This window comes from Alosa pseudoharengus, unplaced genomic scaffold (assembly GCF_046254945.1).
Source record: "Alosa pseudoharengus isolate Yale_2024_CS ecotype anadromous, Long Island Sound unplaced genomic scaffold, YU_APseudo_1.1 YU_APseudo_1.1_scf_10, whole genome shotgun sequence".
NCBI classification, from domain to species: Eukaryota; Metazoa; Chordata; class Actinopteri; order Clupeiformes; family Clupeidae; genus Alosa; species Alosa pseudoharengus.
This window is the reverse complement of record NW_027468565.1, coordinates 20043617-20061364: the sequence shown is the minus strand read 5'-3', so window position 1 is coordinate 20061364 and position 17748 is coordinate 20043617. Positions and strand designations below refer to the sequence as shown.

The window sequence follows — 17748 nt, the reverse complement described above, 5'->3', positions numbered from 1 at the left end:
CATTTTGTCAGTCTTGTGTTTTTCTTGACTTTAATTTTTATTTGAAATAATGCATCCAATAATGCATCCAATGCATCAGGTGCGATGTTGCCATCAATGCCAACTAAGTAACACCAAGAAGGTGCCACCTGTTCTTCCCCCAATTAAGGTAGGTCTGCCTTGGTCTATAATTACAAGGCAAATAAATATTCAAGGTAATGTATTAATTTTACATATCTCTACAGGTGACAGAGCCATGGGATGTGGTGGGCATAGACGTGATTGGCCCTCTAAGAGAGACCCCAAGGAACCACCAGTACGTCCTAACACTCACTGATCTGTTCACAAAATGGGTCATTGCAGCCCTTGCAGACCAGTTCGGCCAGTGAAGTGGCACCAGCACTGGTGTCTAAACTTTATATGTTTGGCATGGTCCGAAAAATAATTTCAGACCGAAGCCGTGAATTTGTGAACGAGGTAAGCTGTGTACAAACCTTGCAACGGTATACTGCACTTCCTGAGTCGATGCAGACCAAATTGGGAATAGTTTAAAGTGTGGTTGGGACAGTGTGGGACATATTTTCAATACTTATAACCTATGTTTTGGAGGGATGGGCAACCTACTTACTGCACACCCTCCACCCTCTTATGTAGTTGTAATGGGCCTAGTAATTTGTAAAAATTCACATCATATTCAATTTGTAATAGTTCAAATCATGTCAGTTTTAGGTTGTTCATCTTTTAAAAATACCTCTGTGTCTGAATTATTGGCAGCTTAATACACATATATTCAAGGCACTCAACATCAAGCATGCAGTGTCCAGTGCCTATTGCCCACAAACAAATGACCAAGTAAGTGTGCTATCGCAAAATCTAAAAAAAGGTTATTTCAGTGTTGTTCTAATTCAGTCTGTGAATGTTTCTGTCTGCTTAAGATGTGTAGTAGTAATTGGATTTTGATGGTTAAGGATGAATGGACCAACCAAAAGATGAATTGTTCCCTCAGACGGTATGTGAGCGAGGCCCAGAATGATTGGGATGTTCATCTGCAGGCCATTGTGTATGGCATAAACACAGCAAAACAGGTTGGTTTAAAATGAGTAAGTAATTGATAGCATATATTACAGGGATATTTTTGTTAGTGATAGTTTTGTTATAATAATAATAATAATGTGTTCACAGTTAGTCACACCACAGAGCACCCAAGTCTAAATGAATTTTGAAAAAGTGCTGCCATTTTTCATTCAAGCTGTGGCTATATCACTCTGAGCACTCTTGCGCCATCTAGTGGATAAAACGAGTAGGTTTGAGTGAAAATGCAAAGTGCAACAAACAGGCATAAAACCTAGTAAGCCCAAAAAAAAGCAAATCAATAGAATGCCTAAGGAAAACGGTGTCCTAATTAGGGTTCATGGGTATCCTGGACTCGTTAGCCCACTTAAGCTAATTTATTAGTGTTTATAAATCAATAATAAGTCGATCAGAATGGCCAGCGCATGACAATTTCAGAGGCTCTTCAAACCCTCTGGAAATTCTTAATAAACTGATAGGCCTATTCGTTGGTTGGTGTTTATTGGAGTTGTGTAAATTTGTAGTATGTAGTATCACTCCTAGTTGGAAAATGGTATGCTAAGTTAAATAACTGACAAAGAAAGAGAGTGCAGAGGTGAAATGATCTCAGTTAAGTGAAGAAACTTGATTACAGAAAATTGCCAGGAAAACACTGACTGCCTTGCACAATAATCCTCTCCTGAGCCATTGCTTACTATATTTGAAATACCATGGGATTATGAAATACCAATTGCATTACTTCTGAGAAATTATGAACTGCCTTCTCTCTTCTCCCTTCATCTTCTGTAGCATTTGATCAGTGGAACTAGGGTAGTGCTTAACAACTAGCTACACAGTATTGTTAAGTCTTATGTCATGGGGGAGGTCACACATGGTCTTATGTGATCATGTAAACAATATTCAAACCAAAACAATGGCACCCTAGACTAAACTATGACACGTTTTAACTAATGGCCTCCTTACACCAAACAACTTTGACAAAATTTGGGAAAGATTCTTGAAAGATTAGAGTCTTTTGAGTAAAGCTTGAATGGGGGGCATTAGTTAAAAGACTACAATCTTTCAATAATCTTTCCCAAATCTTGTCAAAGTTGTTTGGTGTAAGGTGGCATAAGTCAGTTTTTGCTCCTTTACTCAGTCCATGCCACCTTCTATCCCTGCCCAAATGGCATAATTCCCCCCTTCCCCCCTCTCTGTTTTAGCTATCTTAATGCATTAGTTAACATGATCACATGGAACCATGATAATATAGCCACACCAAGGTTTTTGAATATTTGCTACTTTGATGCAGATTTATGTTCATATCATGTCTGTTTTCAATGTTGGCTAAAAGACAAATTATGCTATTTATTATTTATTCTAACTCAAACTCATTTGCCTTGGCTCATTTTCTGTGAAGAACATAAAAAATAACTTATTTTTAATGACTGCAGACGGTAGTTTGCAGTCCCCCCCCCCACCTCCGCCTCTTATTACCCGAGTGTTATAATTGTAGCTAGCTACCGTACCTTAACTGTGTCCTCCTAACTGGGCCTGCTGTGTGTGTGTGTGTGTCTATGTCTGTGTGTGTGTCTATATATCCGTGCATCTCCGTGTGTGTACAGTAAATGTGTGTCTGAGTGTGTCTGTGTGCACAAAGTTACAAAATTGTTATGTTTTCAAGCACTTTCACCTGTTCTGATTAAGTTAAGTACTAATAATGATCAAAAATCTTGTTTCTATTTTTAACCCTTTTTTTAATTGAATTTCCTTGTTTTCTCACAAAAAACGAAAATGATCATATGATCATAAATGTGAACTCACAGGGGTAAATGGCAAATATTAACCATAAACGATGTCATTGTTATGTCATTGGTAATTTAGCTAAAGTAAACATCTGTTAAGTATTTTTATATAAATTGTTATGGCTGTATTGATTTAAAAGCCTAATAATGTGTCCCCATGACCCAGAGAATCACAAATTGCCTACATAGAACCATCCTTGCAGCTTCATTCTCCCCTGACCCAGAGAATCACAAATTGCCTTACTGCAATTGTGCAATAGCCCACTATTTGTATGACATTGTGTCACATTACCTTGTCAGATGACACGGCTCTTCAGGGATTATCTTGACCAGTTTGTAAACCTATCCACATATACTGTGTCCAAGGGGAAGGGTGCAAGCCATGACTGGTATTTACGACAGTTGTGTAAAATACAATTACACCACAACTGCAGGGGAGCCCAGTAGCAAAAAAAAACTTTATTAGATACCTAATATATTTTTAATTAACAGAATACCCTCTGACTAAGGCAAATTAGTAATATGATTAATCAAAATATAATTAACATTGTAAAATAACATTGTAAAAACATATCAACCATATTCTATTAACACTTTTCATATACCACGTATAACAATTTTGCATCTTTCAGTTCCATAGTATAGAAATTGTATTGAAAAGAAGCCTGGCAAATATCCCGTCACTCGAGACGGACTCGCTTTCTCGGGGATGCTGGGGATTCCAAGGAGAAGGCTGTTGGTGAGCTGGGGCGAGACTCTGGGAAGTGCTCCATGTGATACTTGTCAATGTAAGGCTTAGCAATTTGCCATACCTAGTGAGAGAGATTGAACAAATGTTAAACATGTTCACTATTTTTCTACATTCACACATTTTTTTGACATTATTTCATATGATTGAATAAAGCTAATGTAAAGTCACAAGATGTCTCAATGCGACTTCCATTTTGTATGTTATCAAAAAAATGCTTTCACTCTGTTTAAACTACACTTTATGACAGATATCATAGTGGACATTGCCTTCTGATCAATCAGGAGCCGGTGGGTAGCCTCAATGTCAGGAGCCATGAATCTGTCTTTCATCCATGGCCTGAAGTTGACAAACATGGAAGACAAGAGGGAAAAAAAGCATACGGCGAGCAGAATGAGTTAGCCATTAACCCTGTTGGGCAATACCCCAGGACATGTCCTTTTCAATTGCTGGGGACCACTGTTTGACTTACTTGACTTTGCTACGCACAAGGTCGTACACCCTCTCCAATGGTGTTGTAGTTCGCAGGGGGCGTAGGAACTCAATACCCTGGCAGGCTGCAAGTAACTCAATGGCAAGCACTACAAAGCAGGAGAGACTTTCAGAGCAGAACATAGGACTGGGTCTGGCTCTGACTGACTGACTGGTTTAGACTCGGACTAGTCATTTTTCAGCGTAGAATGCTATTAATTTAAACATATTCTTGCTGTTCTTACTATCTGGGTTTCCCATACATGGATTGAGCCTGGACCCAGACTAAAAGGTTTTGTCAATCAAGATTTTCACTCTTCTAATCCATGTTTGGGAAACCGGCTCACGGTGTGTCGTTTGTGCTTATGCAAGCTGTGACCATATTGTGTGAGTCATCTTTATTCCATTTGCACATGATTAATCAGATATGTGACTCTTGTCGAATCCTGAAGATACCTTGCTCCACGTTCTCCACCACCCGCAGGGCTTTCCTGGCGGCCCAGCCCCCCATGGACACGTGGTCCTCCGTGGCGGCGCTCGTTGACAACGAGTCCACAGACGATGGGTGACACAGGACCTTGTTCTCTGACACTGTGGGGAGGGTGGGGGGATGGAAGGGAACACTTGAGCAGGCTCTTTCCACTGTGTCATAAAAGTGTTGTGATGCTGAGGTGACTGCTAATGATTGGCGACTGACCGAGGGACGCGGCAGTGCAATGTGCAATCATGAACCCTGAGTTCAGGCCCCCCTCGCTGACCAGGAAGGCAGGGAGCTCGCTGAGTGAGGGGTTACACAAGCGCTCGATCCTTCGCTCGCTGATTGAGGCCAGTTCATGAATGCCAATGGCCAAGTAGTCCAGCGCCTTCAAGAACGGAGGCCATGACAGCTCATTAATGTGAATTGGCCTAAAACATATAAGTGCATTAATGGCCTCTTTGAGTGCAAATGACTGTTTACCTTTGCTGGATATTCTCCATGGAAATTCCCACCAGAGATGGTCTCTCCTCTCTCAGAAAATACCATCTGAAATAGTTCTAATAAGAAAATTGTAAGCAGAAAGTGGAGAACTGAAACACTGGTATGGATACATAGCACTTACACTCCAGTAAATTTCAATTTATCACCCAGAGAGAAGAAATACTCTCACTCTTCTGATTGGCTATAAACAAGCTAACTGCCCACCATTCTTACTGTCAGGACCAAAGAAAGGATTACTGAACAAGTTGGCTTATTTTCTGCCTGAACCGCTTGTTTCCTTTGCATGCTAGAGGCAGAGGCATATGACTATTGCCTATAGGGGCAAGTTGCAACTGGGCGGATAAGCGGGATAACAGCCTTCAAGGTGTCCCATTATACAGAATTAATGGAAACTCCTCCACCTCGTCCATTAATTCTGTATGACGGGACACCTTGGCGGCCGTTATCCCTTACTTAAACTCCGGTAAATTTTAATATAATGCTGTGCGTGTACTGTACATCTATGCATCCATATGGGACATCCAAATGTGATATGGAAAGGATACAGGGTTGTCTGTAGCACTGTTGATTTCTGTGTTGATAATGTTCTTGGCAAAGTCAATTGTGTCATTAACAACACCATGAACCTGGGGGAAAAAGTATAATAACTGTTAAATGGTGTTACTGGAAAACACCATACAGTACAGTATTCCATAATAAATTACCTGTGGACAACAACGCATAGTGTATGCATCCTGGACCCTGTCACAGAATCGATGAGACTCTAGGAGAGAATAAAGTCGCATTTTACAACATGACACAGAAATACAGATACAGATTCCTCTGTCCTCCACTCCCTGGCCTACCTGCAATTTCAGAGGGATGGTGGTCAGAGTCCAGGAGAGAGCGGAAACGCAGCGCCACCTGAGTTTGTCCTGGATGGGGACGCAGCTTATGGATGTCTGGCATAAGAGATTGGTCAAAAAGGAGTCATGCACTCAGTTTATATGAGAGATTCCTCTTCTATAGCACTTGCAGCGATGTAAAAGAATAATTTTTTAACACATGAGATTTAAAAGAGGGTTTATGCTCACCACTATCAAAGGCCTTGGTGGTTCCTTTCAAAACCTCCAGTGTGAGAGCAGCAATGATGTCCGCCTGTCTGGCAATAGCCTCTGCCCTCTCCACAGCCTCTGCCCCAAGGGAAGTGATCATCTGGGTCCCGTTGATGAGAGCTAAACCCTATGTGAAGGGAAGAAACATTTCCCATACAGAAAAGTGCCCTGGTCTGCTCTCAGTCTAAAATTGTGCTAGTACTGTAGCTTTAGATTTTCATTAGTCTTGCATGCAAAATGTAAAACAGTTGGATCGGATAGAACTTTCTTTTGTTGAGTAAAATGAGTTTAATATGCAGAAGATGAGATAGTGAAATATCAACATACCTCTTTTGGCTTCAGTGATACAGGCTTCAGTCCATGAGCCTCAAGTACCTGGGGTAGGTGTTTAAACACAGGATTAAAGTTTTAAGAAGAATTTGAAGCATATTAATAATGGCCTATATACCTTCTGGAAGGTATCTCAACATTTGACTTTGCCAATATTAATTTCCCCCATCATTCAGTGTAATCTGATCTCTCTTAATTTCCATGTTGGTACACTTAAATCATACAGTAGACTGCACAAGTAATTTTCACACTAATTAGTTTGTACAGTTTTATTCCATGTTCCAAGTTGTATGTAAGCAACTAGTATCACGACCTAAAGACAAGCTGTCTACACTGATAAATATATTTTGGCAGTATACACACAAAAATATTGATATTATGACACTATTGATATGTTTTTGCACTTACATATTTAGCATCAGCCCATCCACTTTTGGGAGACCACATCTTCCCCTCTCCCATGAGGCCTAATGCCAAATGGGAGAGAGGAGCCAGATCTCCACTTGCACCAACTGTACCCTTTTCGGGAACAAACGACAGGCAAGATGCTGGAACAAAAGTGAGATGTTAGATGCCATAGTTGTCAATGCATGACAGGAAAAAAAGTCCTTGAAAGCCCCATTTCATTTTGGGATCTTGGGTTGTACTCACAGTTGAAAGCCTGAACCATTGCATGGAGAGTTTCCAGGGAGATGCCGCTGTACCCTTTTGCCAGGACATTGATTCTGAGAGCAAGCAACATGCGTGTCCTTTCTGGACTTAGAGGACTCCCCACACCTAATGTCATGTAAAGCAGTTCTTCAGGTCCTTCATAATAACAGTTACTTTTGCATGCATGTTACCAATATCAAACAGTTAATCATTCTGTAGAGTAACTGACATACATCCAAAGTACAAATGACACACTTAACAAACAGCAGCTGGGTGACATGATTAGATAGATAGATAGATAGATACTTTATTGATCCCCAAGGGGAAATTCAAGATTAACATACCAGCAGAGTGTGATCTCACAAGATTTTCTTGGAGTTCTCTATAAATGAAAGAATGGTGTGTGTTAAAAAGTGAATAATTCTACACATTCTGTACATCTTGAAATCATTGAAAGATATACTTTATTAGAATGTACTTAAGTTTGGGCACAGGGATGACAGTGCGTGCAAATTTCCCAAAACCAGTTGTTATTCCATACACAACTGAAGACAAAAAAAACATGTCAGATTTATTTCAAGATGCACTGTTCATTATATCTTTGATGTATTTACTTCACTTAAGTCTATTATGTCTGAATATGGGGGAGAGGGGCACCTACTTCTGTTCTCCTTCACAATTGTGTCCAATAGCTCTCTTGCTTGCACAACTTTTTGTTCTGCCTCCTTGGTTAACTGTGTGAATTAAAGAGGTAGCAAATTAGACAAGGACAACCAGCAACTAAGTAAGAAAACATAAAGAAATTAACTGTTGAATGGATCAAACAGCAAGATCTTTACCTTGATCTTGTAGAGACCCTTCCCCAAATTAACTAGATCTGTAGAGGTTAGGCTGTTACCATCAAGGGCTAAGTACTATAAAGAAAAGAAAAAAAAGAATAGCCATTCCAACAATTAACACTTATTCAATCACATTCACGTATTCAGTCCCATTAAAATTCAAAGCCATACGCTGAATTCTCACATTCTCAATTCATACTCACATCGTCAGGTTCTCTGTACACAGCTGTTCTGTCAGGTATGCTTAAAGAAAACAAAACGATATCCGAAGGCGCAGGAAAGAAATCAAATGGGAAAATATATATATATATATATATATATATGTATATACTCTTTTGATCCTGTGAGGGAAATTTGGTCTCTGCATTTATCCCAATCCTTGAATTAGTGAAACACACTCAGCACACAGTGAGGTGAAGCATACACTAATCCCGGCGCAGTGAGCTGCCTGCAACAACAGTGGTGCTCGGGGCACTTCAGCCGCTTCCTACTGTTCGGGATTCGAACCGGCAACCCTCCGGTTACAAGTCCGACGCGCTAACCAGTAGGCCACGGCTGCCCGTATGACTTCATCGACTTATGACTTCATATTCATAGTAACATGTATATACTGTATAGCCTAAGTGCATTTCAGTATGTGTTACAATCATAGAAAACCATCAGTCATCAAAAACAATAATTAGCAACTTTTAACCCATGTAACACTGTTTTTCTTGGTCCAGAACATGTCTTTTTTTTCTATATACTCTAACGCCCAACAAGGATACAAGTGTGATACTCCTGGCTGGCACTGGATGAAGTCAGGGGACATAGATTCTCCTTCAATGGCTGTAAAGAGATTCCCCACATTATAATGTTACACATGACCACATTGAAAGCATTTTAATTGTTTAAAAAAAATAATGTTTTCAAAGGAACTGAACACTTTTAAATGTGAAATGATTGGTTTGAGTAAAACTGAAAATTGTGTATTCATGTCAGTTATAACTCCTGGTGCTGGCTGAACTTTGCTCTTCTGTGTAGCACAAATACACAATCATAAAACCCAAGATTCTTTAAAATAAAACCTCAAAATCTTAACTCCTGGGAGGAGTTTGCAGCTTTTCATGCCATTAACTAGTGGCATGAAATAGGTACATCATTCAGAGTGAATCAGAAGTGGAACCCAATTAGGCCTATATGATGATGACGTTCAGTTTTTATGAACCATAACTTTACATATAGTAAAACAGCTTCACATATATTGTTTCCACAGTAAAACAATATTTCATTTTATACCAAAATGTTCCAAATGCATGTACCTTACCAAGTTCAACAAAGTCATTATCCTCAAGAACATCCTCAATAGTATCATCGGAATCCAACAGCCCAAGGCCTTGACACCTCCTTACAACAAAATTAATGTCTTTAGGCGACATAAATCCCCCATTATCTGGCTTGTTCTTCACATAGCGTTTCAAAGCCTCGAGTCCCAACCACTGTATGGTACATGTGGTGTCTCTGCATGGCACCATCAACCATTCATCCCTAATATGCACAGTAATACGAGGCATTCTGGTCCAGATAGTAAGCTTCTTCTGATGCTGATAAACACTATCCAATGCAATACATACTAGAGCAATGTCCCAGATGACCAATCAGAGATGACCAGCCAGTCCACACCTCTATACTTTGTTTGTCTTGCAGATGCATCAAAGCGTAACATAGGCTATCCAAGTGCGTGCGTGCGCGCGCGCGCGCGCGTATGTGTTTGTGTTTGAGAGGGTGCGCATCCTTGCCTGAGGTTACGCAGCGCAGTATGAGGTTATCTAAATACTGATAAGCCAGATTTAAATTTGTTCCCAAACAGAAGCTTTGAACTCAAAAGTTCCAAGTCCATATTTACGCGTTTTCACTGTAAGGCCACCGGTGATACAAATAATTTGAAAATGATAAAAAGGGAAGATGTATCTGATTTCTCCAATGGACTTCTATTGTTCAAAAGGTTTCATATTTATTTTTTTAAATTACAATTGAAGCTGATAGGTTTGGTGGGAGAAATACATTGATGGAAAAGACGAAGGCCTACCTTACCGTATGTTAGCACCCCCAAGTGGTGCTGAAGAGAAACGTGGTGACGTCAGTGAGATCTACTCTGCGTCGACATGTAGTTCCAAACTTGCCATATGTGTTATAATAGAGCAAAGCAATGTTGGCCATCGGTAAGCACGGTGAAGCAAAGGGAGGATATCTCTATTTACATACCCGATAAAGCGATTGGGGAATACTGCAGGAGAGGAAGTGATCCGACTCTCTGACTGCTTCTTCCAACTTCCTGCTCAAAAAGAAAGAAAAAATCAGGATCTCATTACAGTTGAAGAAAGTGTCCTGCGACAGACAGTATGGAAAAAGAAATCGTTCAAGATTTTGTTTAGAAACCATCAGGAATTAATCAACACATTTCATCGAGGGGTATGTGAATTTATGAATGATTTGGCGATCTTTCATTTTGAGTAGGTTAACAACTATTTTTAATCATACCCTGTGTATCTTTATTCGATAGTTTACTATGTCATATTTAGATTTAATTGTGGCTCGTGTGTGGCGAATGTTTTTGAGAGGCTGGTGATGTTGAATCAGTTATTTTAAATGCTTCTCTAAGTCTGCAACTGGGAGTAATGAAGCACCAATAGAGATCCTAGTTAGGGTACTGGACTTCCGGTTTGAAATAGGTAACAGACAACTATTAAAGAATATGTAGAAATAAAGTGTAGAGATTGCCCTCTTCTATGTAAGTGTTTGTGTATGTGTGTGAGACACAGAAAGCGAGAGAGAGGGAGAACAAAAGAAAGAGAGGGTAAATGTGAGAGACAAAGAGAAGTTTAAATTGGATCAGCCTTTTTACAAGCGTTCAGAAGTGGTTACTTCGCTTGTAAGGGATGCTGCACCGAATTTTCCACTTACAGTGCAAAAGAAGACCCAGCCACTGGTACGGCGATGTCTGCACACAGCACTTAATTGCATTAGGAGTTTCCGCTCTCGAAACTGTGCGGCATTGTTTAGCTTCTATGAAGCATGTCAACAAAATTTCCAATTGGAAGACAAGTAAAAATGTAATGAAGAATGGGGATGTAGGCTAGTTGAAAGTGTTTGCGTGAACATGTAAAATTAACAGTAGGGCTACTTTTAGTTCAGGAGTGTTTTAAGTGTAGTTGCCTATTAGGCTTTGTCACCTCACATGCTACAGAAACGTCCTTGAAAACAGAATTGAAGGAAGTCCTGAATCTGACAGTTTTGTAGCCTCATGTCATGCCCGGAAAAGTCAAGGTGGCTGTAACATGAAGATGTCATTGGTGTGTGTTTGTGTGTTTTCGGGAATGAGGTCTGGGTGGGGGTCTGGCAATCAAAACACATCCTGTGCAGCGTTTTCTTCTTTGGAGCCTGTGAGGAGCAGAGCTGTGAGACTCAGCACCTTTGGCTGTAGCCTACCTCATTTTTGTGAGGTACAGTACTTAACTTTGGGTGGCAGTTTCACCAGAATGTCCTGGGTTTGATGTCCAAATTCCTCCATTAGAGGACCCGGCTGGTCTTGGCCTGCCCCACTTCCTGTGGAGCCAGGCCTGGGCTGAACCGCCACATACTTTTGCCCTTAGCCTTCATTTGACTTCCTGTGCCACACCGCATCACACTGTTTTGCCACAGAAGTACACACACAACTGCAGCAAACTGAATTAATGGTATGGGATTTTATGGGAATAATACAACTACCTCAGGAAATCTTAAAGAATAGTGTGTCATATTCACAGTGTGCTTGTTTTTGATTTGATTTATTTTGGAATAAAAACATATCCAAGGGATAGAACAAAAACATGACAAAGTGCAAGCACTTATTTCCATCATGGTCCCTGATGTTACAAGACAGGACATATATCCACATAAAACAAAATAATTGAACATCATAAAAATAGACTATGCGGGGCTAAAACATATAAAAGAATCTTCCCTAACCCTTCCTATCTGTATTAAAGTCCAATGTGCATACATAGACAACACCAACAGACAACAACTCACACGGAGGAATACATGTTAGTGCCACTAGGGATTTAAATGATCCATGAGCCAGGATTTTACCCTTTTCCTGAAACAATGATAGTTGTGCATACTCTTAATTTCCAAAGGTAATTTATTCCAGATCACCACACCACTTGTGTCACTGTACATACTTAGTACATGTGTAAGTAACTACGCAAAGGGTATGTGACTTGTAGAATAAAATGTACATTCACACTGCTCATTTTACTAGCATCATGATATATTTCTGTGACAGGTTTATGAATGTTTTCATACCTGGAATAAGGTATGTATAAATCGAAAGCTCTGTAAAAAGCTCACTGCATGAAAAAAAATGTTGCATACTTAATAAAAGTATTAAGGAGGTACAAGAAGTACTAAGGAGGTTTTGTTGTTTGTGTGTGTGGTGTGTGTGTGTGCGTGTGTTTTTGAGAGCAAGTTTGGGCAAAATTGTGCTCTCATTATTGTCACTATCAGTGATGTCAGCTGAGTGTGATAGTATTACAATGATTAAACCAGTATTTCAGGTTTTGTGGTCATTAGATCACCTTGCACAGATAGCCCAAGAGGTTAGTTTTCGTATAGGTGAATCCCTCAGTTCACAGACTCTGAATCGATGTTCATCTTTCACTGCAACCACAGCATTATCGGGAATGACATTGTCTTTGTTATGTTCAGTGCAGTGGCAACCATGCTCTCTGGCTGCCCTCATATGGTCCTGCATTCAACTCTGATCATTCCCTCTTACACTCAAAGCACACTCAATCTCACCATTTCATGTTGCAAACAGACGTCTTGCTTTCTGTGGCTTTACTGATGGCGCTGCTGATTGTTTCCACAGTAGTCTTAACTTGTTGGTCACGTCATGAGAGATATAAATTTTAATCAAGCAATGACCTAGCACCATAATTGTAGACTAACATCAAATAACATATTTTGTAATATATATATTTTTGGGCTTTTTGCCTGTATTCAGATAGGACAGCGAAGAATGACAGAAAGCGAATGGGAGAGAGAGAAAGGATGAGATCAGGAAATGACTACGGGCCAGACTCAAACCCAGGTCCCTGCGTGCACTTGGACCTGAGTGCAGTGCAGCCACTGCAGTCACTTGCGCCATAGCTCTCCCCATAGCTTTCCCATAGCTCTCGCCATCAAATAGTGATCTACGTATTCGTTATGTGATCCTAGTGTGACTGACTTCTATGACCTGAATCAGTCAGTCTGAATGACAATGACTAAAGATATCGGGGCATCCTGTTGTGTGTGTGTGTGTGTGTGCAGGTATGGAGAGTGCCATCGCACTGTTGTGTTAGTGTGTGCAGATATGGAAAGTGCCATCACACTGTTGTGTTTGTGTGTGCAGGTATGGAGAGTGCCATCACACTGTGGCAGTTCCTACTGCAGCTGCTGCTGGACCAGAGTCACAAGCACCTTATCTGCTGGACCTCCAACGATGGCGAGTTCAAACTGCTCAAATCCGAGGAGGTGGCCAGGTTATGGGGTCTTCGGAAGAACAAGACCAATATGAACTACGACAAGCTGAGCAGAGCTCTCCGTTACTATTATGATAAGGTCAGTCATTGCTTCTATTACGATAAGGTCAGTCATTGCTTCTATTATGATAAGGTCAGTCATGGCTAAGACTAGAGGCATTCACAGAGGCATGATAAATGTTGGGTTGCAGTTTGGGCTGAGCTTTAAAATATTCTAATGCTATAAAGGAGCAGATCCTTATTTATGGATAATTGTTACTAAAAAAACATTTGTTGCAATGAATATCAACAGTGCTCTGACACATATAATGTCTTTCTTTTCTTTAGAATATCATCAGAAAGGTGATCGGACAGAAATTTGTTTACAAGTTTGTGTCATTTCCGGACATTCTCAAGTTGGATCCCCAAGCTGTAGAAATGGGTCAAGATTTCAGCACGGTAGTGGTCACCAAAGATGAGGTCCAGGAGATGGAGGCTCGGGTAAAGGAGGAGGTGGAGGACGACGATGATGATGATGAGGAGTCCCAGGACCCTGCCATATCGGCGGCACTTCAAGTGCAGGCGTGCTACCATGAGTACTTCCGTTCGGGCCTGTACCCCGGCTTGTCATTCAGCTCTCTGCACAGCCAGTCGCAGCTTCTGCAGGCCATCCAACAGAGGCGCGGGGACCCCCGCGAGGAGGCCCAGAGCGTTATACAGTTTGTCGCCCAGGCTGCCGAGAAGAGCGACGCCCTCCACTCCTCGCGCCGTCCTTCCTCTTCCGAGCCATCTCTCTCCTCCAGGCCCTCGAAGCGGTCACCCCGGTCGTCCTCGCCGCTCTCCGTGGCGCCGTCCCACTCCGCTCAGGCCTGGAGGAGCCCCAAGGCTGAGGACTCCGAGCAGGACGTGCAGCCGCTGAACTTATCCTCAGGAAGCAGGGAGAGTGCCCTGACCTCAGACAGGAGAAGCCACCAGGCGTCCGGCTCCGCGTCCAGGAGCAAAAAGCCCAAAGGCCTGGAGATCGCCAACCCTTCCGTGGTGCTGACAGGAAGTGACCTCGGTTCTATTGCCCTGAACAGCCCTGCACTGCCGTCCGGCTCCCTCACCCCAGCACTCTTCACAGCACAGGTGGGTTCACATCATCAGGCCACACGGCAGCACTAGACTGAGTTGCTGTCCTGTAGAGCTTTATTGATGCCAAATTATAATGAGCTTGTGGTAACAATTGGTTAAAAAACTCATTAAAACGTGGCTCGTATTACATTGTAACTATCCTGTAGAGTGTGCTTATTGCTTATTAAGTTTTAAGTATTAAGTATTAAGTGCTTATTATCCGTATAACCTTAATTATGTGGTTGTACATGAACTTAAGTTAAACACTGTGCACCCCTTCAAGATGAGATGCAAGCGACACAAGGTGTAACTATGAGACTATTATTATAAGTATATAGTAGTTATAGTTATGATCATAATGATTGTTCTTCATCACTATTCAATTACAGCAGTAATATCATTATTTAATAGCCACACCTCCTATAAATATAATGCTATACTTAATTGTTTAATTACACTGCACCAAGGCAAAATTGTTACTATGTTTCTAACTCTGAACAATTTAGTTAACCTGAGTAGCATCTAAAGACAAGCCGCACTGAGTTTCTGTATTTGTCCCCCAAAATGAAATTTGAGGCAACGTTTTGTTTGATTCACATTCCTCTCAACCCTTAACATCACCCTAATCACAACTGTTACCAACTGACTCAGGCATGGCTCACACTGATATGTTGCACAGATGACATCAGACTATATCCACACCTCAACTCAGCTGCTAACTTAGTCAGAGAATGTTAGTGATTTTACAAAATGACACCATTCACTGTACATTTCAGGTATATTTTCAGGGATATAAACAAATGTGTGTTCAAGATTAATTGGACTATTCTCTGATACATTTTTTTGTTGATTCCAAAAGGCTCATGACACAGCCAACAAATCTGTTAATCATGTAATTTTTGTAAAGGCACATATTGACAGTCATGGAAACATATCATGGCAACGTATTGACACAGCTGTGCTGCACTTATATGAAAAGCAGCAGCTTGAAGCATGACGCGTATGTGACATGCGAGCCTCTCTTTCTGCAGACGCCGTCTGGGCTCCTGCTGAGCCCAAGCCCCCTGCTGTCAGGTCTCCAGCTCTGGAACAGCCTGAGTCCTGTGGGGCCCCTGAGCCCCGGCCATTTGCAGGGCCACGCTCCCCTCTTCCAGGTAAAAGCCTCTCTGTGTCTATCTGGAAAGATGCGATAACGTTCTCTTCACTGTCTTCTGTTCAGCGTCCTCTGTTCACGCATGGCTTCAATTATGGCCATGTTTTTTTTTTACAATTATAACAACAATTATACATCTATGCCCCTAGGTGAATCCATTTGTCGCGTCCGACTGTTTAGTCGTGTTTTTGACACTACATTGATGTCTTTCATTGTTTGTATTTTCCTTTGCTTTGTGGTTTTACACACCAGATCCAGAGTCATCCACAAATATGGCCCATGAATTTAGTGGTGGTTACAGAGAGTAGGAGAGAGAAGAGGAGAAAAGGAGACAGAAAGAGGAGGGGCTGGGAGGGAGGGGGAGGGGGAAATCCGGTGGCCACTTCCTGTTCAAGCCCAGGGGAGTCTGCCTGAATGGGCCGAACAGGTTTTAAAGCTGTTCCTTATTTATGCCCCCCCCATCCCTCCCCCCAAACCGCTCGGCAAACACACCAATCCCCGACAGCCTGACTCCTTTTTCATTTCCTCCTGCGACTGACTCGTGAAGGTGACTGTTGGAGATGAACACGAACACTCAGCACAACAGGAAACTCCACCGGAACCTGACCCTGATGCTCGCCCGCCACTTCTCCATTAGCCAACAGCCCCTCACTGACCAAAATATGACAAACACCACATACTGAAAGTCAAAAATTGTACCGCAGAGGCCAGATGAGACGGTAGATAGAAGATCAAAAAGAAATAGGTGTTCTGTTTTTAGTGTTGCATACGTGACAAACTTTATGATAAAAGTATGTCCAAAAACATTTAACTGATTGGCTAATTAGATAACCTGTAAAAAGTTACAGCAGTGAAACTTCTAAGTGCCTTGTAACTGAGCCAAATATATCACAGTTGAATCAGTGGGTAGGAAGGATATTTGATTAACAGTGAAAAAAGTATCTTTTTTCAAAGAAGGCAGAAAAGATCATGTGAAGTCAGACCTCTGTGTGTGTGTGTGTGTGTCTGAGGGGGGGGGGGGGAGGACCCAGGCTTTAATTTCCTCATTTTTCTGACATGTCATCTTACATTTTTCATTAATCGTGGATAATCAGTATTTGCTCCTCGAAATGTTCATGTTATTGAGCGCAAATTGTGCATATACATGATCAGAAACATTTAATTATGAACATGATCTTATTTATGAAGGAAATGTACTAGAGACACCATGTATTTTATATTTATGCATGTATGTATTTGTATGTTATGGATCACTGTCTTTTAATGTCATCATGTTGCATCCTGCAAAACAGAGAAATATCGTTTGACTGTATTGTTCTCTTGTGTCTGCAGTTCCCCACCTTACTGAACGGATATGTCACCGTCCCCATGTCCAGTCTGGATGGCTCTTCCTCCCCCTTGCTGCTCTCATCCACCAATCATAAGTCTTGATTTTCAGCGTCAGACACGTTCTATGTCTAAACTATTGTTACATTACAAAGGATCTCAGGCTTTAGTATGAGGCCTACAATTTCCCTGAAACCCTGCCCACAAGTCAGGACAAGCACACCTTGCCCTCACTGTCCTAATCTGCTGACTGAAGACTTGAAGCGTGGAGCAGAGTGTACAGCAGTGCTGAAATGAAATGGAGAATTGGCCCTTGTTTAATGATCTTTTCTTATTTCTCCATCATTATAGAAAAAAAAAACACGATAAAGACAATGAACTGCTTTTACTTCTTTTGTACATATTGTGTGTTGTTTTGTTATGCTGTGTTGTGTCTCATGTAAATGTGCTCTGCCTTGCAATTAGCACACACTGTGCCTTCTGAAGTGAAAATGACATCTGTGCCTTATGTTTACCAACCTAAGTACTTAAAGACGAAATTCCAATTCAGTGGAATTGCTTTCATTTTTTTTTTAAAACAAAACAGATAAGTTACACCCTGTTTTTTTCTTTTTTAATTTTTGTTAAATAAAGTATATATAACATTACTACCTTGACCTACTTTGATTTCATACATTCTTAATAA

General features: G+C 41.1%; 2 protein-coding genes across 5 annotated transcripts; one reads left to right on the top strand and one right to left on the bottom strand.

The window, feature by feature from the left end:
• Positions 1-3278: 3278 nt before the first annotated feature.
• Positions 3279-10160, bottom strand: hal (histidine ammonia-lyase). Of its 4 annotated transcripts, none has more exons than XM_076267021.1 (20): positions 10020-10160; positions 8714-8774; positions 8150-8177; positions 7947-8021; positions 7769-7841; positions 7586-7652; positions 7452-7489; positions 7108-7233; positions 6865-7004; positions 6454-6501; positions 6106-6253; positions 5878-5973; positions 5737-5795; positions 5578-5658; positions 5012-5077; positions 4751-4916; positions 4510-4644; positions 4055-4163; positions 3852-3921; positions 3279-3646 (listed from the first exon to the last, which is right to left on the bottom strand). In XM_076267021.1, exons 2-20 carry the CDS (start codon positions 8755-8757, stop codon positions 3515-3517), a joined length of 1701 nt encoding a protein of 566 aa, XP_076123136.1. In that variant the 5' UTR covers positions 8758-8774; positions 10020-10160; the 3' UTR covers positions 3279-3514. The 4 variants fall into 4 exon arrangements, with proteins under 4 accessions (XP_076123136.1, XP_076123142.1, XP_076123129.1 ...); XM_076267027.1 differs by having other exon boundaries at positions 10015-10106; XM_076267014.1 differs by lacking the exon at positions 10020-10160 and adding an exon at positions 9253-9499.
• On the top strand, positions 10106-17710 carry LOC143103232 (ETS domain-containing protein Elk-3-like). Its single transcript, XM_076267054.1, has 5 exons — positions 10106-10397; positions 13363-13571; positions 13820-14599; positions 15616-15738; positions 17070-17710. The coding sequence occupies exons 2-5, from the start codon at positions 13365-13367 to the stop codon at positions 17166-17168; spliced, it is 1209 nt and encodes a 402-aa protein (XP_076123169.1). The 5' UTR covers positions 10106-10397; positions 13363-13364; the 3' UTR covers positions 17169-17710.
• Positions 17711-17748: the final 38 nt, after the last annotated feature.

Bases quoted from the DNA above. Each gene is read 5' to 3' on its own strand.
- hal (XM_076267014.1), bottom strand. From the start codon at position 9,499: ATGCCTCGTATTACTGTGCATATTAGGGATGAATGGTTGATGGTGCCA. The intron at 8,022-8,149 runs GTGAGTATGAAT...TTTTCTTTATAG, and splicing joins TGTACAGAGAACCTGACGAT to TACTTAGCCCTTGATGGTAA. The intron at 5,078-5,577 runs GTATCCTTTCCA...GAACTATTTCAG, and splicing joins ACAGTGCTACAGACAACCCT to ATGGTATTTTCTGAGAGAGG.
- LOC143103232 (XM_076267054.1), top strand. From the start codon at position 13,365: ATGGAGAGTGCCATCACACTGTGGCAGTTCCTACTGCAGCTGCTGCTG. The intron at 13,572-13,819 runs GTCAGTCATTGC...TCTTTTCTTTAG, and splicing joins TCCGTTACTATTATGATAAG to AATATCATCAGAAAGGTGAT. The intron at 14,600-15,615 runs GTGGGTTCACAT...CTCTTTCTGCAG, and splicing joins CAGCACTCTTCACAGCACAG to ACGCCGTCTGGGCTCCTGCT.